At 33.0% G+C, this 22,908-nt stretch overlaps 1 protein-coding gene across 5 annotated transcripts; it reads right to left on the reverse strand.

Annotated features, from left to right (window-relative positions):
- Positions 1 to 6,421: 6,421 nt before the first annotated feature.
- On the reverse strand, positions 6,422 to 14,268 carry LOC133681789 (protein argonaute 16). Of its 5 annotated transcripts, none has more exons than XM_062104935.1 (23): positions 14,121 to 14,268; positions 12,880 to 13,130; positions 12,589 to 12,794; positions 12,286 to 12,504; positions 12,038 to 12,174; positions 11,783 to 11,880; positions 11,604 to 11,701; positions 11,329 to 11,500; positions 11,112 to 11,228; positions 10,928 to 11,035; positions 10,746 to 10,808; positions 10,520 to 10,633; positions 10,249 to 10,414; positions 10,020 to 10,132; positions 9,799 to 9,936; positions 9,565 to 9,695; positions 9,112 to 9,177; positions 8,316 to 8,379; positions 7,772 to 7,886; positions 7,614 to 7,687; positions 7,188 to 7,282; positions 7,064 to 7,095; positions 6,422 to 6,952 (listed from the first exon to the last, which is right to left on the reverse strand). In XM_062104935.1, the coding sequence occupies exons 2-23, from the start codon at positions 13,108 to 13,110 to the stop codon at positions 6,777 to 6,779; spliced, it is 2,733 nt and encodes a 910-aa protein (XP_061960919.1). In that variant the 5' UTR covers positions 13,111 to 13,130; positions 14,121 to 14,268; the 3' UTR covers positions 6,422 to 6,776. The 5 variants fall into 5 exon arrangements, 2 of the variants coding, with proteins under 2 accessions (XP_061960919.1, XP_061960920.1); XM_062104936.1 differs by having other exon boundaries at positions 14,082 to 14,262; XR_009836561.1 differs by lacking the exon at positions 7,614 to 7,687 and having other exon boundaries at positions 6,844 to 6,952; positions 14,121 to 14,262.
- Positions 14,269 to 22,908: the final 8,640 nt, after the last annotated feature.

The raw sequence follows: 22,908 nt of genomic DNA on the forward strand, positions 1-22,908 counted from the left end.
GTATGAATAAGCTTGACTGCCGATCCAAGCATAGCATTGTTTAGATTACCCTCTCAAAAAAAAAAAAAAAAAAAAACAGTGTATTCTTTTAACCAATTTGTTTAGATTGCACTCTCTTGTCTACTTAGCTAAAAAGTTGTTCTAGTGTTGTAGGATAGCTTGTACAGAGAATTGTTTGTATATGTGGTTGAATGTTTTTTTAAATTATTTTTTATCTCAAAAAATATTAAATTTGTTTTTTATGTATATTTTTAATAGTTTTGATACTCTAGTATCAAAAATACAAATAAAAAAATAAATTAAATATTATTTTAATTTATTTTTAATTAAAAAAACATTGCATCACATTGCATTAACTTTTTTATCCCTAGTTTGTGTTTTTAAATAATAATTTATGTTAAATTTGAGTGGAACTTGTTATAAAGTATAATTAAAACAAAGGCTAAAAAAATTCAATCTTTCACTATACACCAAGAGATGAAATGATCATTTTTCCATGCAAACTCACTTAACTAGATATTAGGGATAAAATTATCTTAGTTCATTTGACATTCTCGTATTGATAGGGAGCAAATCATTTATTAACATTTTAGATACATAATAAAATAACTTAAATACTTTTAAAAGCAAAAAAAAATATTCAAAAGCTTTTTGATCTTTTAACGCCTTAATTGCAAAATAAAATGTCAACATTGCCTTTAAAAGCAAAAAAAAAAAAACAACATACAAGGATTTTTTCATCTTTTCATCATGATTTTTTAGTTATAATTAATTTGCATGACGGGCATTTCAATCCTCTAATACAAATAAACTTTATTAAAACAATAAAAGCAACATGCGACAGAAGGTAGGAGGTATCCATACTTTTTAAACAACACATGCAGCATCTCCTAATGATCAAATATTATTCTCCATGACAGTGTTGGAAGCATTATGTCATCCTCTTCAAGATAATTAGACGTGTGTCCACTGAAGAGCAACAATTGGACTCGGATGAACTTTTTTTTCTTTGCCTGCTTCTTTTCTCTCTCTTCACCTTGAATTTCATGCTAACCCTTCCGAATATTAGATGTGTTGTGTCAATTTATATTTGTATCAATTTTTATCCTCGTTTTTTTAATTGCTATTTGTTTTTATTTTTAATTTTTTTTAAGTTATTTTTTTTTAATTTCATCCCTTAGCATTTTATTTCATTTAATTGTTGTATCCAATTTAGTCATCATTTTTTTTATTTTTTTATTTTTTATCATTTTCTTGATTTTTAAATTTTTTTTCAATTTAGACTCTCCTTATTTTCTTTCATTTATTTTTTATACCAGATTTGATTCTCATTATTTTGAGTGTTATTTTTTTATTTTTTTATTTTGGATGATAAGAAATTTTGCTTCATGATTTTTTCATATTTACCTTCTATGAAGTAATCCAAGTCTCATGACCTGGGTTACGGGTTATGAACATTAAACCAATTTAACTTCAATATTTTTTCATATCCTTTTTTAATAAAGTCCCTTAGTGAACGTGTGTTTAGAATTTACGATGATGACAAAGTGTCTTTCACCAAGTTTGGGTTTGTTTGTTACTTAGATAGCGGACAATCAAGAGCTTTTATATTGTTTTTTCAATTCATAGCTCTCACGAGACAATTTTAAGGGAGACAAATAATGTTTGGAGTGATTTTAGGAGACCTATGCCCCCTCTCATAATTTTTTAGAAGTATATCGACAACGTTTAGTTAAGGATAGTCTCCACATCTATAAAGACAACCCGTATGGCCTAACATGTTCTTTTTAGCCTTGCTTTTCCTTATTTCTTTTATAAACTAGAGATGTTTATGCAAGTTATATGAAGGGTGAGGATCTGAGACTGCTTATATAATAAAGCTCTATATCACTCTTGAGAAAGGCCTTCACGAGGACCTTTATTTATTATGTTATCAATTATAGGTCTAGTGCAACAGGTAGCACCCATTTCATATGAAGATCATTGATATATTTTCAAGTGTTTTATAAGAATTTACCATGGTTTATTGTCACATGATGCTCTTTTCTTCTTCTTTTTTTAATGGACATGGATAGGTTTTAATTCAAGATCTCCATAGACTCTACTAACCGACAAGGTCGTGCTTCCTCATGTCTTGGGTTCTTTTAGATTCGGTAACATGATAGGCTTGATATTGGGTTGTTAACCTAAGCTGCTAAATTGAGTTAGCCAAAACGTAACCTGCAAAACAAACCCTTTCTACATCTAGAGGGCCCTTTAATACTTAAGTCAACTGAAAAGAGTCGATATGAAATTTTTTCATAAAAAAATAATTTGATCAATATTTGAATAAATGTACAAGTTGTTAGTTTATATCAAGCGTGAAAAGAATGCCCATTTAGGTGTTATCTTTGCTATTATTTAAACTTTAGGAATGTATTTGTGTTAACCCTAAAAGTATAGGGGTCATTGTGTACCTTTATTTGTGGTAGGCCTATTCATAATGATTTGTTACATATCATAAGTGTCAAAAAGAGACATTCCTTTGAATAAAACCATCATTTATACCATCATTTTTTCATGAGGATGATTAAGTTAGGAGTATCATGTGTCTTTTACAGATGGCAAATACTATACTATTATGATAGTCAACTTCATGTTATAAGGGCTTACAGATTCTTTGTAATTTCAACTCTCTAAGAAAAAAAGGTCTCGAGTTTAGGTTAGCCACCTCCTATTGATGATGTGCCTAAACATGAAGCCTTTGACTAGGCTTATTTCTTAATAGGCCACCTAGCCTTAGACATAATCATGATCCATGTTCTGTCCATTCATGTTCTTTTTATTTCTTTCTTTTAAGTGCTTTTACTTTTTTTTTTATATATTTGTTTATGGCAAGTTTATCCACACATTTGATGAGTAAGTTATCCATCGCTTCGCTGATTAGAAACTCTTCATTTGAAAGAGCAAGTTCTTTTTAATAAAAAGTGTTGCATAAACTGCTTTTGTTTGGAGTAATCTAAAGAAGCTCAACTCTATATCATGTCATGTCTTGTTGGATGAGAGGTGCAGTTATCATTTCATCAAATGAAAGGGACACTAATAGAGACCTGATGTAAACTTCGATTAGAATATTTTCCAAGTTACTAAAATATTAAAATCTAATCCATAGATAAAATGAGTTAAATTAAACTTAGAAAACTTAATTAGATGAAAAAGGGGTGAAATTAAATGAAATGAAAAGATAATATAATAGTAGGGATAAAATAAAATATAAGAGACAAAGTGGGGTCAATGTGTAAATAACAAAAAAAATTAAACTATAAATACCCCTTCCCACCCTTTATTGTCTGTAGTTTGCAAGAAGAAAAAAGAGGGTTAGGGTTCTTTGATTTCTCCTTCTCAATTCTTGATAAAGTCACTTAGAAAAAACTAAATTGGAGTGATAAAAAAAGTTATTAAGTAATCAAAAAAAGAAATTTAGGTGGTTTATAGAGTTTTAAAACTTGAAAGTTAGGGTTTTGGAGAGATTTAAGGAAGGAAGGAAAAAATGAAGAGAACTTGGGTTGTTCTTGCATTCTTGCATTTTAAAACTTGAAAGTTAGGGTTTCAGCCAATCTTAAATAAAGGAATTGGATTTGTTTCATTTAGTTGATATATAAATTGTGTAGAGTGTGTGTTGGTTTAAGGGTAAAATAACTTACTAATGGGTGAGTTATAGAACTTTAAAGAAGTTTCGATACTTTTTCCTTATACATGTGTTAGCCAAAGTGTTGAGTTGGGAGGTGGAATTTGTTGATTTAATTAACATAAAATGTGTGTTAATTAAAGGATTTAATGTGAGAGTAAGGACTAAATTACAAGAAAAATGAAAAAAATACTCATGTTTTCCTTTTATAAGCATAGTTTAGCCATTACCAGAAGAAAAAAAAGATTGAAAATTGTTGAGTTAATTGACATGAAAATCATGTTCGATTGTGTTTATTTGAGATATGTGAAATATGGGAGAGGGTTGTTTTGTATAAAAAATAAAGAAAAATCTATGGCTTTATTATTGAATGTATTCGACTTTAAGACTATTTTGAAGAATGAATGAGATTAATTAATAAATGTTGTGATATGTTATTACATGTAAAAAAGGGTGGGATGATGTGAGAACAATATGTTTTTAAAAAAGAAAATGGATCCTCCTTTATTATAGAAAAATCAATCAAGAGAGTGACAATGAAAATTGAGTTCATTTGATTTAATTGTCTTGAATTATGAGAAGAATTGAGTAAAATTAGGAGTGATAAGAATTGATAATGAGAGAAATTGAGAGAAATTTCCATTCCTTTTTTTTTAAATCATTAGGTTCGATCAAAATTAAGAATATAAAAAAAAAATTGTTGTCTTCAACTTATGTGATATTTGTGTTAAATAGGGATTTTGAGATGTGTTTGCATGGCTAGGAAGTTTGAATGGAAACTCCTATCTTTAAAGTTTCTGCCGCATTGGAAAGAAAAAGGGTGGGCTTGTTGAATCATATATTTTTTTAGTATGAAAATATGTGTTGAAATGTGTTTGAATAAAATTGAAATGGCTTATCAAAATAAAAAATAAAGGACAACATATGGGTTGTCTATGAAAGGATTTTTGGATGAAATTCTTGGTAGAGGTAAGAGGACCCAATTTGTTTATTAAATCCTTTTAGAATTGTTGTTAAACAAAGATTTAAATATATGAACCTTTAAGAACAAATGTGGTCAAAAAAGTATGAATGTATTGGAAATTTTAAGATTTCCTTGTTAGTGTCTTGAAATTATGAATTTATTTAGAAAATTGGAATGAAATGTATAATGGTTAACATGACTATTATGATGATGGTATTTCAGTTGGTATAAGGGAAGTTGTCGGATAAGGACAACAATAAGGAGTAGTAGCACGAGAGTCAAGTAGGTGCTTTGCACCACAACCAATTATTCTTTTAAAATTTTTATTGTTGAATAAATGCAATTTCTTTAACTGTGTTGCGCAATTATATTAATTATGACGTGAGCTTTGAAGAGACGAAGAAAAATGACTAGTTATCCTGAATGAGATTAGTGGTATCGGTTTGTTTAATGATAGAGATTAGTATTTGACTAGTTATTCTACATGGGGCTAGTGATTTCAGTACACGTGACAACCAAGATTTATATTTGACTAGTTACTCCAAGCTGGTGCTAATGATGTCAATATGTCTAACGAATATGAATTTAATTGACTAGTTACCCTAAGTAATACCAATGATGTTAGTATGACTAATGATCTGGGTACCTGATTTGGTGAAATTATTTAGAGAAGCCATTAGATTGGCTTGAAAGAGTAATTTATAATCTTGTTTAGTTTTTAAAAATGTATTGTTGAACTTAATAAAAATAAACTATATGAATTAATTATGTTGTTTATTTATACTATATTTTATATTAATTTCAGGTACATTAGAGTTTGATGCGAAACAATAAATGTTCTTAGTATATCTTTTGTTTTAGAAAATGAAGATATAATCTTGAATTGTTAATTTATTTTACAATGTAATTTTGAAGATTAATTTTGATATGTAAACAATGTTAGAATTAATGATACATGTAATATTCAACTAGTAATTATTCATTAAACTCTTAAGATATTATGAATTTACTTTTATATATAATAGATTTAAGAATGCATGTATTTATTTTATAATGATTTCTATAAATTTGTTTATTTTATTTGACTTGATCATTATCTTGTTGAGATTGTGATATAAAATGTGATAAAATGTGAGGCGATTTAATTGTGGGATTAGATGTAATTATGAGATGGATAAAGTTTAGGATAGTTGGATACCATGGATATATTATTAATTACAATGACTTACTAGTTGTTGTGTTGTGATAACTTAGTATTGATATTATAGGGAAAATTCTTCTGAAATTACAGTAAAATAAAATAAATTCCCTTACTGGATGTTCATTCAACCCAAGACACTTAGTGACCATGCTATTTGGTTATATAAAGCCTGACTGTGGCCGATCTTATGGACAGAGTCCAGAGATTTGAGCTTGGACCATCATCATTCAGATCAAGGCACTCAAGATATCCTGACTCACTGAGCTTCGTTAAGAGGACCGCCTGAACGACACATGGCCCAGGCCAAAATGGTTCGACCATTAACCATACACGGAACTGTTGACAACGAGCTGCATTTATATCAACAATTAATCCAATATCGAAAACCCAACTCAAGTCTACGAGCATGTCCATATAGTTAGAGATGGCAGTAAGGGTCTGTGAAGATAGAGAATTCAAGTATTATGTGCCTCAATCAACCTCTACGGACCTTTCTAATTTCTGTAGGGTAAGCAAATAACTGGCAGTAAATATAAGATTATAAGTTGAAAACGATAGTGTCATAAGATATGAGGTTGGGTGCAAGAAATTTGAAAGAACAATTCTCTTAAAAAATGGTCATGCGATACAAGTAGTTCTTTGATCAGGATCATCAACAAAATTTCCAAGGCCAGTGCCAGGGACCGAAGCACAATTACCAGTCAGGAAACTGAGGCGGATCAAACTATAAAATGTCAACTCATTGAAGTGTTGGACTGACTAGTATCACTACCTACTATCTGCAAGAGATTGGAAGCTTGCTTGTTGAATCTTACACCTATTTCTCCACCCTACCAAAATCACTAGGGTTTGTCTAAGTGAATCACATTCCTATCGGCCGAGTATCTACATTGTAGGAAAGCTAAGCAAGATAACAGTATTTACAACAACCTTTCAGCAGCACCTCAGCAGAAGAACATTGAACCCTCAACATTTTTGTGTAACCTGGGGAGCTCCGGAACAGGGGTGCTTCCAACTGATGTCATGCTTCTCTGTCCCGAAGAGGTTTCAGAAAAATCCTCAAACTTCATAAACTGCCCTATCTGTGCTGCAGCCAGGTGAGCATAACATATGGGAGCCACTGTAAGGGGAAAAAAGAAAGAGAGAGATGGGTTCATAAGAAGTGATGAAGCATAAATTCATATCAATTTGCCTTTCTGAAGACGAAAAAAGGAATGGTTGATGAAATTACCAATCGAAATAGCTGTGGTACTCCTTTGATACCTGCATAAAATAAAATCATAGAACAATCCTGTCAATTGATGGTTTTCACATTTCCAAAGTGGATATTCAGCTATTCGAAATTGAAGGCTTACACATATGAAAGAGAGTGGATAAGATTTAGCAAGTCATCTGGAGAGAAACCAATCTCATCGAGCAAGACATGATAGTGTGCTGGCCTTGAAGTTCCCTGTCAAAAAAGGAGATGCAAAATTATGGAATATTGAGTTATGATTATGGGCACAGTGATAAAGGCTCGCAGCAAATGCAGCAGTTTTGAGGACTAGTATCAACTGGCTAGTGACCTTTAAGCTTCAGAAATATACAGCAAAGAGGAATGAATGGAAGCTTTAACCACTTTCTACCCCCCCTCCCCAAACAAAAAAAAAAAGGAGAGGAAGAACACGAGACACCAACATAAATATGTGACAACAGAATGTGCAAATATGTCATTTAATGACTTGCATGACCACCTAGCACCTATCCAACCACGTGAAAGAACAAATGAAGTAAGAACATACAATCATGCCTGCATGAGCACACATGTAGAAATCATAGTTTCTAGGATGAACAATCTTTGTGTCAACAACTGTCCCTGGAGAGAAAGAGAGAGGGAGAGAGTAAACACATCTAGCACCGTGTAAAACATTAAAATAAACAGTATGAGAAAGTGTCAGACCAGGAGGAACATTTTCAGTGCCACCACCAGCTTGAAAAAGCTTTGTGTGGTGATTCTTCTGAGCCACAATTACTGTGAACTTTGGTATGTCAACCTCACCAAGATGTTGATAGGCCTGTAATAACAAAAATTGATAATCTTGAAACTGATAATAATAAAGAACCAAAAAGCTCATATCCCGTTAGCAATCCAAGGGCAACCCAAAAATTACAGGCTCTTGAACCAAAGCCATGAATGCAGAATAGAGTGAGGAATTCAAGAAGCTGTGAAGTTTACTACATCCTATCAGAAAAAAATGATGCTGGGAAGATTTATGTTGCAATCAGAAACTCTATTTAATCTAAATCACCATAAATGAGCAACAACATACCACAGTTCGAGTATACAGGTGACTAGGAATAAGCAGTTTTGGAATCAAGAAGGATCAACTTTAAATGTATGAAAAAATTGAATATTAAAATTTTCATGTAAGCATATTATTTGAAAACTAAAAATTACTGTATCTATTTACAAAAGATAGTACTGTATATTACTGTAGCAGAACCTTGATAATTTGCTCCAGCTCAATGTTCAGCACCTGATTGAATTGTGACTCGCTGACACCATCCCTAAACAGAAACAAGATCGTTGATTTAAAGATTTCAGTATTTGAAAACACACCATAAAGAAGAATGAATCCCAACAACAAATCCATAACATCTGTCAAAAGCAACAGATTGATGCTTGATGCAGTGATTCCAACAGAAAAATAGGTCACCACAGCAAGACTTAAAAAGGTATTCGGATCTCATTGTTAAGCCATGAATAAAAACAAGACTATCTTCATTAATGATAATTCTTTGCCTCTTAGCTTAATCAAGTCCTCTCAAGGGAACCTGAAATGAAATGCAATTTCAAAGGCTTCTCTGGTACAACTGAGCATACCAGAAAAGAAAGTAATTCTTTTAAGGCTGCATTGAAGAGGTTGATGACAGCTACAATTATCTTGATGTAATTAAAAAGTCCAGCCATAGCAGTAAAAAACAACAAAAATCTAAATGAGGAAAACTATATTATGATAAATCCATGGTTCAGTGTTCACACTTCAAGCAAACACTAAGAACATGTCACAAATAATAAAAGTTCGCTCAATAATTAAAATGTTTAACAGAATCGCATTGCAATCTTTATTCTAGAAGAATATCATTTGGTTATTTACCACTAAAAACAGTAATGTAGGATGCCCAGGTTAATAACTGGAAATTATTTCAATATGGTGATATCAGATTTTCTAACCATCTTAGTTATTTAGTCTTGGCAAACAAAGTGCAAAAAACACTACCACAATAATATAGTAATACCTGAACACAATAATTTGTTTTGGTTTGTGCCCCTTGCTTGTTTGAAAGAAATCCACGAGCAGTTCCCTGCAACAAGGTGATTCAATGTCAAGCAGAAATTCGATTGCTTGCTTTCATATTTAGCTAAAAAATCTACCATTGATTCTTTTATAGTTTCATACTGATGAAAGCATCATCTGAGAGAATTGGAGGATGCCTTTATTAAAAATGTTTGGAATCAACCACCAACTGAATTTCTAAGAAGATAAAAAATTCTCATATTATGGATATATTTAGGTTCATGGGCTGACATATAGCAATGGATGTACGGATATTCTAAAAACAAAGGATTGGCAAAAACTAAAACACGAGTGTCATGATGAATACAGCTGGCATCTCGAATGCATTGTGTAAACTGTAAAAGATTTTAAAAAGAAAAAGACACTGTCTAGACAAGAATCTCATGTGTAATACCTTATTATACCATCATCATTCCCATTTGCTAAAGGCTTGTACAAAGCATCAATCATCTCCACCTTAGGAGATTGCGTTCTTACAGATGCTCTGTACCTAGAAATCAGTGGCCAACATCGAGATCCAACAACCTCAAAATTCCAGAAAATTAAATCAGCAACAGCATCCTATTTGGCACCATCCAAACAAATTGGGAAGTCAACATGACACAAAGGAATATCATGGATGAATTACCGCAGCCACTGATGGCATGTCTGATCGACCTGGAGAGCCATGAGAGACATCCATGCCCAGAATCATTGTAGGAGTATCCATTATCAATGGAATATGTGAGGAGTGCTCAATTGCCAACAGAGAATTTATTCCTCCTAGCTATGTAAAAGCGAAGGCAACATCAATACCATCCTTGGGACACAAATACAAAGATACTTTTATCTTCATTTTCCAATAAATACCTTAGAATTGATCTTAAGAAGCACATTTGTAAGATACTGGTCATTAATCTTAGTCGGGGATATGCACTGTGTAACAATGCCAAAATCACTGAGACTTGTCTTCTTCCACGGTCCTTCAAAATGAGAGGAAACACAAATTGGTTAAATAATTTAAACGAGCTAACTCCAACAAATGACAGTGGATGTTGGCTGGAGAGAGAGGGGTCTAGGAAACTGGATAAATCCATACCATAAATATCTGAGTTTTTCCTCTCTGCCAATACACAAAGAATAAATTCAGGAGGCCCTGGAAGCTTCTCTCTGATCAGCTCAAACATCCTTTCAACTCTAGCAAGAGGGCTGCCTCTTCTAGATTGTTGGTCCTCTTCGATTAATGTATGTGGGCGCTCAATATTCTTGAAGGATGTGTACATTTTTTAAATGAGAGATTTTTAAAAAGTGAAAGTTGATGGAACAAAGAAATCAAAAGAAGAACAGAATCATTAAGTGTTTTTGCTTACAATGCCCTTTCTCCTTCCACAGTTGATAAGCTCACGGGAGATGTGACTAATATCACAGCGAGCAGAAAAGTTGACAATGGCCCACTTACTGATGCTGGTGGGGTTTAAAAGTGTCTGCATAGCACAATTCAAAAGCTACTAAATCAGATAACCTCAGTTAATGCCCTCCAACCCCCCAAAAAAGGCAGAAATGACAAAATAATGTAACAGGATATCAAAACATCACCTTATTGTTAAAGTTCCATCTCCCATTTCGTGGGATACAATCCTCACTATTACCAACCTTCAACTGTGAATTACATGGACACACATTATATTGTCGAGAACCAACTAAGAATTTTCTTAACCCCCCCCCCCCAACAACATCCCAAGAAAAAAACAGAGAAAGAAAGAAATGCACAAAGCTACCTTTGGGGTTTCAAGGATGCGGCCATCAACCTGGGTCATTTGTTTTTCTATAGAAATACCACATGAAGAAAGCACGGGATCCTCATCATAACAGTAGCTTCTCATGGCCTGAAAGATTACATGAAGACTTCGATGAGTCAGGATAACAAATAAGAAAAGCATACAGGTGATAAGGGATACTTACTTCAGTCACAGTTTTTATTCTTTCCTGAGGCTTTTGTCGTGATTTTTCAACCAAAGATGCTCTTTGCATTGAAGATAAAGCTTTTTTATACCGTTGAAGTGAAATAAGTGAACAAAGCTGGAACGCAGTGAAAAGAAAAGGAATATCTTAAAGAGTGAGCTAGGTTTTAAAGTGTATCAGATTATGAACAATTCTTGGGCAAAAGAAATTCACAGACCTCCAGTGGCAGGTAGTTTGGACGTTTTGGTTTGCCAACATCAAGGCAGGGTAGGTATGCAGAATAACCAAGTTGTACGCCACAGTGTTTAGTGAAATACTCATATACAGTAACTTCAACAATCTGTGCTTCAACATTAGCTCCGTCCCTGTTTTTCAGTTTCATAGGAAAACTATGACAGAGGATAATGTTGAAGTTAGAGGTTCTTTTCATGGGTATAACAAATGAGAATGGAAGCTAAAATAAGGAAAAGGCACTCAGAAAGAAGGTCATACTATTGTTGATTGCATGGCTTCTCAGTCAGACCAATTATTTTAAACTCCATGTTGTTATGCTTCGTCTTCACCCTCAAATTTTTCAACATCCTTTTGGCCTGACATTACAGCTAACACAAATTGAGATTCAGACAAAGAGCAGTATTGAATTCTGAGGATGAAGTTTAGCAATTTCTTACCTTCACCCAATCAACATAGCGAGGTTCCCGGACATTTTGATTAACTATCAGAAAATCAATTACTGGCCCAGGAGTTAGGATCATTGTAGTGGACACATCTTTACAAGAGAGAAAAGAAAAGGATGATAGCAACATTAATTAACAGTCCACAACAAAGGATTACACTGTTAAAAATTACAACTGTAATATACAGCTCAACTCGACTCATTCAAGCATCATCCAAAAACAACCCAAAAGAAGGAACAGAAAGAGTACCCATGTTAAGAGACAAGCCACCCTGAGTGGTACGGAAGCTAGAATGGAAACCCTTAACACCAGTTACACCACCTCCCACATCATTGAAGTTCCTTGAATCATCATGAAAGAACGACTGCCTAACCAAAAGGCACCCCCTTTTCCACATTTCAAGAGAGTGGGATCACACAACAAAAATATTATGCAACTGACCATAGTCAAGCTATAAAAGGAAAAAGAAAGTATGAGAAGTAAGGCAACTATAGAACCTGTTAGCTGCTTGCTGCCTTAAGATAATATCCAGCACTCTGAGTGCATCCTGAGTGCTATTGTCTATCTCAATTCCTTTGAGGGCAAGGGCTATTGACTTCAAGGGGATTTTAGCAGCATAGCTTATTTCTACCTTAAAAGTCTTTGACCGATAAGAGCGCTTTGATCGCTTAACAGCTGCAGGAGGGCTCTCACCACCACCAGGGCTCCCACTTTCACTACCACACGAAAGGGAATGCAATGTAATGCAGAACCACAAAAGATATAAAAAAACCAGAGAAGTTTGTGGCAAAATCACATACTGTTTTGCAAAAGATTCCTCAAGCACCACTGTGAACTCCGACTTGTTCTGTGGAAGAGGGCCCACAGTGTACAAACTTTTCTCCCCATCATAAGCAAATCTTTTACCAGCAAATTCTGAGGAATAAGTTTGGTAAAGCCTATCGATCAGTTTCCTCCCAATTCCCTTGCTTTCAACAGCTCTATTATCTTCTGAGGTGATGGAAACCTGCAAATTATGCCACACACTAAGTTTCAGAACAACAAGATGGGGAATCCAAGAGAACATAAGAGAAAAGATAAGGTAAACATACACTATACTGGTAAAATACTGCATCTGGAACATTGACAGAAACTTTAAAGTGGTTGGTGAGCAAAGATATGTGACGCCCACTAGTCCCAACCCCACGCCTACTGATCATAGAATATTTGGGAATGGCTGGTCGTTCTGGATGCCGGGGAACTTCAACCAATTCTGGGTTCATGTTTGCTGGTACTGACAGTGGAGGAGGTGGGGGTGGAGATCCACCTGACATTTTCTCCATCTTTTGATTGAACCAACAACCTGAAGTATACATTTATGCAACAGCAATAGAAGATTAAGATTCAAAAAGCATTACTATATGAACACTGCAATAACATTTTCTCAAACTGTACAGTACACATTAAATTTCAACATTGACACAAACAGAACGTATTAAAAAAAATCAAAACAATAAAAATAAAAATGAGAGGCCACTATATTTTGTAAAATGAGAGGCATAATGAAATATCTAGAAGATGATGAACACCTCAAACGCAAGAAGGATTAAAAAAAAGAAAAGAAAAGAGATAGGTCATAACAGCTCCGGCGGAAGAACAAATTGAAAAGGGCCAAGATAATAATGTCAGCACTAAAGTAAAAGCACAGCAACAGAAACAGACAACTATTTTGCTGCCCACAATCATAAGATTAATAGAAAACATGAGTTAAATAAATAAATAAGTAATTAAAGTACCCATTTCCGTAATAATCATACACGAATTTTGGAAAAAAGAAAAGCAAAATCTCTCAGCCACGAGAATAAAAACAAAAACACAAAAAAAAACTCAGAATAAAATAGATATTGAATCAGAGCCACAATGGCATGCAAAAAGAAATTCTACCAAATCAATAAAAAAAAAGAGTAGAGAATTAGATGCGGAAGAAAACGAGAAGAACACATTGCTGTTAATTTAAAAAAAAATTAATAAAAAGGAATAACAATACTAGCAAAACAGAAGCACAGACAAATTACTTTCAAAATCAATAGTTTCAAGATAAATAAACAATTTCTAGTTAACAAAATACGCAGTAGCAAGAGAAACACCAACACCAGCATAATCACAGCAGTAAAGAGCAATGCAGAGCAAAATAGGAAAAAGTCCCACGCAAGACACTGTGATTCAAGCAAAACGAGGCCAGAATCTTTTTAAAAAAAATAAGCAAAAGGTAAAATGGAGTTTAAAACGAACCGAGCTTGAGAAGAAATCGTACCCTAATAATCGCGTAAAAGAAGATGAGAAGAAATCGTACCCAGATAGTTTCTTTTTTTTTTTTTTGGAGAAGGAGCGAGCTAGAGAATATACACTGGCTCTTCGCTTTCTCTGCTGCCCGTCAATGCTCGCTGGAGAGAGAGAGGCAATGGAGGGAAACGATTCTTCTTAGGAAAGTACCAAGTCAGTGACTCTCACTGTCGTAGTTGTTTTATGAAATGTAATTTATTTTAAAATATATTTAAAATTTTATTTTTGATATAAAAAATTAATTTAAAACTAAAATTTTTCTAAATTTCTAAAAAAATATTCTGTGCAGCAGCTTTTTTTCATTTTTTTTGGAAATTTTTTAATTAATTCTTTTAGAATCTAATTATTTAAGATAAAGTTTTACATTATAGTAGAAATTCAAAATTAAAAGAGAAGACTTAAAAAACCAAGAAAAAAAATGTGTTACCTACCAATCCTAAAATTTAGAGTTTTGATTTTAATTAAAAAGTTTATTTTATTTAGTTTTTTAATTATTGGGTTTAAGATAATTAAAAAGTTGTTTGAAAATATGAAATAATAAGAAAATTGTCACATTCTAATTATTATAAAAGTTTTTTTATGTAAATAAATTTCTTTTAATTAAAAAAAAGTATTAAGATGTTTTTTAAAAAAAATACTAGGAGTAGTAATGATATTTTATCTGATTTAATTTTGTATTTGGTAATCAATTTATATGTGTTTTGAATTGATATATTAGTTATATTATAATAATATTTATTATATATATTTAGGTGAAAATAAGTCAAAAAAAATTTGTAAAAAAAAAATTTAATTTTTCTAGCACAAAAATTAATCAAGAAAATTATAAAAAGTGACACCCAATCTATTAGCGAACGACCTATAATCTAGTATATAAAAAAAACATAATAGATGTTATAATAAAACACCCTGGGCATTAGGCTTGGGATTCCAAGCCCAAGCATGCATAGATTGTTAGGTTGGTTATGCGTATGGTTTCTTTTATTTTTTTATTAAATCTTGATTATATTTTAATTTTAATTGATACCTTTTTTTATTATTTTACAATGCATAAATTTTTTATTTTTATTTTTAATTAATAATCTAATAGTATTTATTTTTTAATTTTTTATAATATCATAATCTTTAAAAGAGATTGTTGTGATATAACTTTATCTTTCTCCTTTGATATTTTATATAGATAAATTATATTTGTATGATATATTTATAAAAATATAAAAAAACATTTTTTCTTAGCTTAAATCAACCTCTAAGATAAAATAAATAAAAATATCAAAATTAAAAATAGCAATTAGTGTTAATTATTTGCATATGCACCTATTTTTGCTTTTATAAAAAAAATTAGTTCTCAGATCATCGATTTATATATTTTTTTAATTTATTTTATTAAATATAAATATTATTTTTATATTTTTTAATTAACAAATCATAATATTTAAAACACATATCTACAACATTAATATTTTTTTTATTACATTAGAAATTAACATGGAATCTTACATGTGTCTTATTGGGGGTGATGAGGCTACAAATAGATCCTATAAAATGAGTCAGAGTTGTTGTTCTAAAAAGAAAATGAAATTTATTCCACTTAATAAATATTGATAAGTATTTTCCCTTAATCCTAGACTTACAAATAAAAGTTTGTGGGGATTGGAATTGAAGAAAAAAAATTTAAACATAATAGAAAGAACAATCTAAAATAAAAGAAAAACCCTAACTAAATCTCTGAGTAGCTTTAAGGTAGCCCGGGCCTTCTTGGATGAATGCGATTTGCTATAGAGCAATTTCCTGCATCTCTGCCAACCCTTCCTCCTCTTTTTATTATCATCATTCGGGAGTTTAAATTTTGAATTCAAGATAAGGTTTGCCTTCTGGGTTCTCTTAACTAAACGTTGTCGTTGCTTGAAATTGAATCTCCTTGCCAACTGTCAACCAATAAGGACGCTTCTCTCCCAGCTTTTCACGTAAGTTCTTCTATCCCATCCTAACCATACACGTGCTCACCTTATTTATTTTCTTACAGGTGCTCTGGTCTGCCTATCACTTTCCTCTTCCTTCCAGAACCCAACTCGTGACCTTGTTGCCGGACTACTACAACACCCCTCCCCTTAGAAAACCTTACCCTCAAGGTGGGGGTAAGAATGTTTTAACCATGCTTCTTCAACTCAAACAACATCTTTTTTAGGTTGTCCTTCCCACTTTAACAATACTTCTCCTATCATCTATTTTTTTTAGAATTGGCTTCTTCTGTCAAGGATCTCTGTAGGCTCAAGTTGAGACTTATACTTGGGCTTAAGAATGGGCAGCCTTGGTTCAAGAATGGTACCCTTCTCGATCCATTTCTTCATCAACGAGACGTGGAACGCACTGTGAATTCGAGCTTCCTTGGGAAGATCTAACTAGTATGCCACCGATCTTACCTTCTTCAAGATCTTAAATGGCCCGAAGTATTTTTATTTTAATTTCCCATCCTTGTTTCTTGGCATGCTGAACTGTTTGAATGGCTGGAGTCGGAGGTAAACTCATTCACTCTCTTTAAATTGGATATCTTTTCTTCCCTTGTTTACCTATTTCTTTTGTCTCTCTTGCGTTTGAGCTAAATTGTGCTTAATTTCTGCAATTTGTTCTGTCTGTTGTTGTAGTTGGTCCTCTACTGTTTGATTTTCGGTTAACCTGGGATATAATCAGTAAGGCTTGAGGGTGAATAACCATAGGTTGCTTCTCAAATATGGTGGATTTAAGAGAGGTATGGTAACTGGTATTATAGCAATATTTAGCCATTGTTAGTCAGTTTGATCAAGTTTTGGGGTTATCCCCTACATAACATCTTAAATACCCTTCTAGTGTTTTGTTGGTTACTTTTGTTTGACTGTCGGTTTGGGGGTGGTATGTTGTGTATGTTGTGGAATCAATAGCTTAACCCTCTAAACTTGGAATAACTCTCCCTAAAACTTATTAGTGAAGGTGGGATCCTTGTCTGATATTATGTTATCCGGTAGTCCATGAAGCTTCATTACATTCTATAAGAACAAATTGGCGATTTTTGTAGCGTTGTAAGGGTGAGATATAGGAATAAAGTGGGCATACTTGGTAAATCTATCCACAACTACCATAATTATTAAATATTGGTTAGATTTCGGTAACCCTTCTATGAAATCCATGGATATGGATGACCATGGTTTGGTGGGTATAAGTAAGGGTTGTAAAAGCCTTGAGGGTTTAATGTTCTCTCCTTTTACTCTCTGACAGACTTCACAATGTCTAATATATGCTTGTATATTTGACTTCATCCCTACCCAAAAGAAATCTCTCATTGCCCTTTTTAATGTTCTCTCAAAACTTGCGTGTCCCAAAGCTGGGCTATCATGAATATAATTCATGATAGCCTCTTTTATAAGGCTATATTTACTTATGTAGACTCTTCATTTGTAGTGCAATATACCTCCTCTAAGTTGATATTTCAAGGATCCTATAGTTTCTTTATCTAGTTGTTGCAGGATATCTTGAATTTCAGAATCAATTTTTTAATTATTCTTTAATTGATTAACCTAGTTAACTAGCGGTTTAGAGATAGCCCATAATATACATTTTCCTGTTGTGTCCTTTTGTTTAGAGAGTGTATCAGCTATTAGATTATCCCTTCCTATCTGAAACTCGACCACAAAGTCATAGTCGATCAATTTTGTTAACCATTTATACTGTGTGGGTGTCACAACCTGTTGCTCCAGTAAATACTCGAGACTTTATTAATCTGTCTTAACCATAAAGGCTTGACCCAATAGGTAAGGCCTTTATTTTTGAACAACAATGACTAATGCCAAGAATTCCTTCTCATAAGTGGATAATGATAGTTCCCTACTCTTCAGACTTTTGCTAAAATAGGAAATAGTTCTGCCCCCTTGCATTAGCACATCATCGAGACCTAGACCTGAAGCATCACATTCCACTATGAAACTTTGGTTGAAATCTGGTAATACTAGGAGTGGAGGGGTAGATACAGCCTCTTTTTACTATTTAAATGCTTAGTCGACTTTCGAATCACACTTAAATGCCCTCTTCTTTAATAGTCAAGTCAATGGATCTGCAATAGCCCCATAACCCCTGATAAACCTTCGGTAGTAACCTATTAAACCCGAAAAACCCCTTAATGATTTGAGAGTATTCGATTTAGGCCACTTGATCAATGACTCTACTTTACTGAGGTTAGTATATACTCCTTGACCCGAGACGATATGCCCCAAGTATTCGATTTCGGTGCTTGCAAATTTACATTTAAACTATTTGGTGAATAACTTATATCATACCAGAGTCTCGAAGACCAACCTTGAATGTCTCACATGCTTTTCCTCATTGTGATTGTAGACTAAAATGTCATCAAAGAAAACATACACAAACCTTCTGAGATAGGATCGAAAAATGTCATCCATCAACCATTAAAAAGTGGAAGGGGCATTCGTGAGGCTGAAAGGCATCACCAAGAATTCATAGTGCCCTTCATGAGTTCTAAAGGTCGTCTTGGGAACATTTTATTCTTTCATCCTGATCTGATGAAAACTCGACCGGAGGTCTAACTTAAAAAAGATTTAAAAACCATGAAGCTCGTCTAATAATTCTTCTACTACTTGTATGAGGAACTTGTCTTTTATTATCTCCTTGTTGAGGGCATGATAATTAACACACATTCTCTAAGAACCATCCGCCTTCCTAACTGGTAGGACTAGCGACGAAAAGGGGCTTTGGCTGGGTCTTATGATGCTCATTGCTAATAGCTCCTTTACCAGCTTTTCTATCTCAGATTTTTTATAATATAGGTACCTGTAAGGACAAACATTTATCGAAGAGGTACCCTCCTTTAAAACTATAGAATAATCACGTGACCTGCTTGGTGGTATTCCTTTTGGCTTTTAAAAGACTTCCTCAAACTCTAGCAACAAATTCTTAACTTTTTTTGGAATCCAATTATGAACTGAACCTATCTCTCAAATCTGTAGTATCAAGCCCTCTTCAACTCTTCTCAATTCTTGTAAAAAAGTTGGGCAACAGTCTATTTTTGATTTCTCAACTCCTATTCCCCTAATCAAGACCTTCTTATCACCCTGTTAAAATTCCATTTTTAAGGTCGATAAGTCCCAAAGAATGGTCCTGGACTTTTAAGCCACTGGATACCTAACACGATATCACATCTTTCTAGTTGAATAACGTAAACCTGTATGACAAACTGATCACCCTGAATCACTAGTTTGATATATGAGTAGCCTCCCTCACTCCATAACCTTAAACCATCCACAATATTCACCCCAATAGGCTTGTGTTTTAAAACATTCAGCCCTACTTTCATTGCTACTCTTGGATGTAGGAAGTTATGTGTACTCCCTGTATCTATCAAAGCCACGAAGTTATGTCCACTCAGCTTAATTTTTACCCTTATAGTTTTAGGATTTGGACTCTCAATGATGGCATGAAGGGATATACTGATTCCCTCATTGCCTTCTTTATGAGGGTCCTCCAAGTCAATCAGATCTTCAGTCGTAGCAGTATTACTCTCCTTCGTCTCCTCCTCTACTTCCTCTATTAAAAACATATTTGGTCCTCTACATCTGTGGTCAGGACCCTACTTGCTGTCACATTTAAAGCAAAGCTCTTTATCTTTTTTTCCTGCATCTGTGTTGGAGTGAGTTTCTGTAAAAAAATTGGTCTATTTTCAGCCTTGGGCTGAGTTGGCATTGAGTTTTGGCCTTGAAATCCTATAGAACTAGGTTTCTAAGACCTCCTCATAATTGTCAGATTCTTCTCCTGCATTCTAGCTAATCCATAAACAGCTACTAAATTCTGGGGGTTTAACATCCTTACTCCAATTTTTATCTCCTCTTTCAAACCTCCTATAAAACAGTTGAGCCTATGGGAATCAGATAACCCCCTGACCTGATTTGAAAGCATCTCAAATTGGGTTTTGTAGAGCTCTACTATTAAAGTTTGCTTAATGCTTATAAGGGCCTCTATTGGATTATCATAGGATGATGTCCTGAAACGAATTTGAAGGTTTTTTACAAAGGCCTCCCAACTAGTGAGAATCCATGTTTCCTCTAGTTCCTGATACCACGTTATAGCCTTTCCTTCCATACGAAAACTCTCTATAAATAACCTATGTTAGGCTGGGGTGTTGTGAAAGTTAAAGAATTGATTTGCTTTGTATACCCAACCAATAAGATCATCTCCGTTAAATAAGGGAAACTCCATTCAGATTGATTTGAGCTGAACCTATTGAATTCCTTCCTGCGATACTACTTCATGCCTTGGATTTCCATTGACAGACTTGGTAGGCGAATTAAGAGGGGAGCCCATGGGCCTTTTCCCTTTAGCTTTAGTCATCTGGTCTATCCTGACAGATACATTTCTTAATTGTTGGACTATATCTTCCAATATTTGTTGTTGATTCTGTTGCTACATCTCTTGTTGTTGTTTCATCCCTGATACTATCTTTATCAACCGTGAAACTCTGGTTCTTTCAACCATCGGAGGAACGTTGTTCTGATACCACTTGGAATGAGTTTGAGTTGTTGTTCTAAAAAGAAAATGAAATTTATTCCACTTATGAATCTTGATAAGTCTTTTCCCTTAATTTTGGGCTTACAAATAAAAGTTTGTGGAAATTGGAATTGAAGAAAAAAAATGAAGAACACAATAAAAAGGACAATCTAAAATAAAAGTAAACCTTAACTAAATCTCTAGGCAACTTCGAGGTAGCCCGAGCCTCCTTGGGTGAATGCGATTTGCTACAAAACAATTTCCTGCCTTTCTGCCAACCTTTTCTCCCTTTTTTATTATCACCATCTAGGAGTTTAAATTTTGAATTCAAGATGAGATTTGCCTACTGGGTTTCTGATCTGATTTGTATGTTGACTCTTTCTCTTAACTAAATGTTGTCGTTGTTTGAAATTGAATCTCTTTGCCAGTTGTTAGCCAATGAGGGCGCTTCTCTCTCAGCCTTCCATGTAAGTTGTTATATCCCATCCTGACCCTACACATGCCCACCTTATCTATTTTCTTGCAGGTACTTTGTTCTGCCTATCATTTTCCTTTTCCTTCTAGAACTTAAAGGATCCTCCCTCGTGACCCTACTGTCGGACTACTACATCCTAAGTTAAAGCCTTCACTTCTATAAGAACCAACATGATTCTCTTAGCTATAATTGCTCGCTCATATAACTTTTTTTGCATAGGATTATTGCTTCTTTAATGACTCATTATTCCTACGTTGTGCAAAGTACTCGTTACACATAATAGCAGCGAGTATTGTAGTACTCTTCGAATCATCGTTCATGACTAGTTATTTTCTTTTTTTTTTTTGTAATCATTTCTTCATTTTCACTATCATTAGCAACCATTTTCTCGTGATCAAAATCGCAAATAGAGCCTGGATAATTATGCTTCACTCATCTGTCTTGTCTCAAATCTCAATTCCCCTGTTTCATCAATCTCTTGTTTTCCTTCAGTGAAATCAATCATAAAATTTGATTGTTTTTTTATCACCTACCATCGTGAAATCTAGTAAGGTAAATGTATTTAATGTTTAAGTTACATGGGTTTGTAGATATAATCATTAGCATTTGAAATTAAACAAGGATAGGTGAATATTTGATTTACGAAGATATATAACTGCGAACAATCTCTATTTTAAATGTTTTAATAAAAGAATAAACAATCTTTTGATTTTTCCTTTAAATTTAATATATGGTGACATGATTTATTTACTTTGTGATAATATAAATTTTGGCATGTATTAAGGAATCAAATTTGATCATCTGATGCTATGAAGAATACCTTTAACTTATCTTTAAATTGTTGTTAGAAGAATTCTTATGGAATGTTTAGGTTTGATCCAACAAAACTTTGTTTTTTGTAAATTTCAAGCAAGGATGAAGAAGACTTAAGACTCTTGGGAGGACTTCATTACTTGAAGAGCTTGTCTTGAGAAAAATTTTGTTTCTTCAAGAAATTTTTTTTTTTATGTCTAGAGTGAGACCCTCTATTTATAAAAGATTTTTAAGGGTTCTTAGGTTTTTTTTTAATGACACATGACATTATTTTATTGGTTAATCTATATTTGTGAGATTTTGTATTTATGATAAGATATCTTAAATATCTCATTTCATGTTCCAACCTTTTATTAGTTAAGAAATACATGAAGACTCCTTTATTTTTCATGTCATTTATTTCAATTTTATTTTATCCTTTCATATAAAAATAAAAATAAAAATAAAAATGACAAATTATATAATTTAATTAGTAGACAATTTTTGTTTTTACAAATGCTCGCTTGAGACAAGCTTACTTACACTTAAAAATAACTGTGCATATCTCGAAAATATGGTTGAGAGGGTTTATACCTTGAATATATATTTTTTTAATTAAAATTTGATTTAATCATATTAAATTTCACAATAAATTAATATATATATATATATATATATATATATTATCATGAAAATAAAATATAATTATCAAATTTTAAAATTTAAAGAATAATTTTGATTGAAACTCATCAAATTAAATGATAATATTGAAGTTTGATGACTAATTTAAAGCAATAGTAATCAACAACTTTAAACAACAAATAAGATTTTTTCATTTATTGAAAGTGATCATCTTATTTAATAGGTCGTCATCCTAAATATAATTACATAATTCATTCACACTTCTAACTAGTTGAAACTCTTATGAAAACAACAAGGAAAAGATAAATAGTTGTCGGTTAATCACTTTTTAATCACTAAAATAGAGAATTGTGTGAAAGAG

The sequence above is a fragment of the Populus nigra genome, chromosome 2, assembly GCF_951802175.1.
Source record: "Populus nigra chromosome 2, ddPopNigr1.1, whole genome shotgun sequence".
Taxonomy (NCBI): Eukaryota; Viridiplantae; Streptophyta; class Magnoliopsida; order Malpighiales; family Salicaceae; genus Populus; species Populus nigra.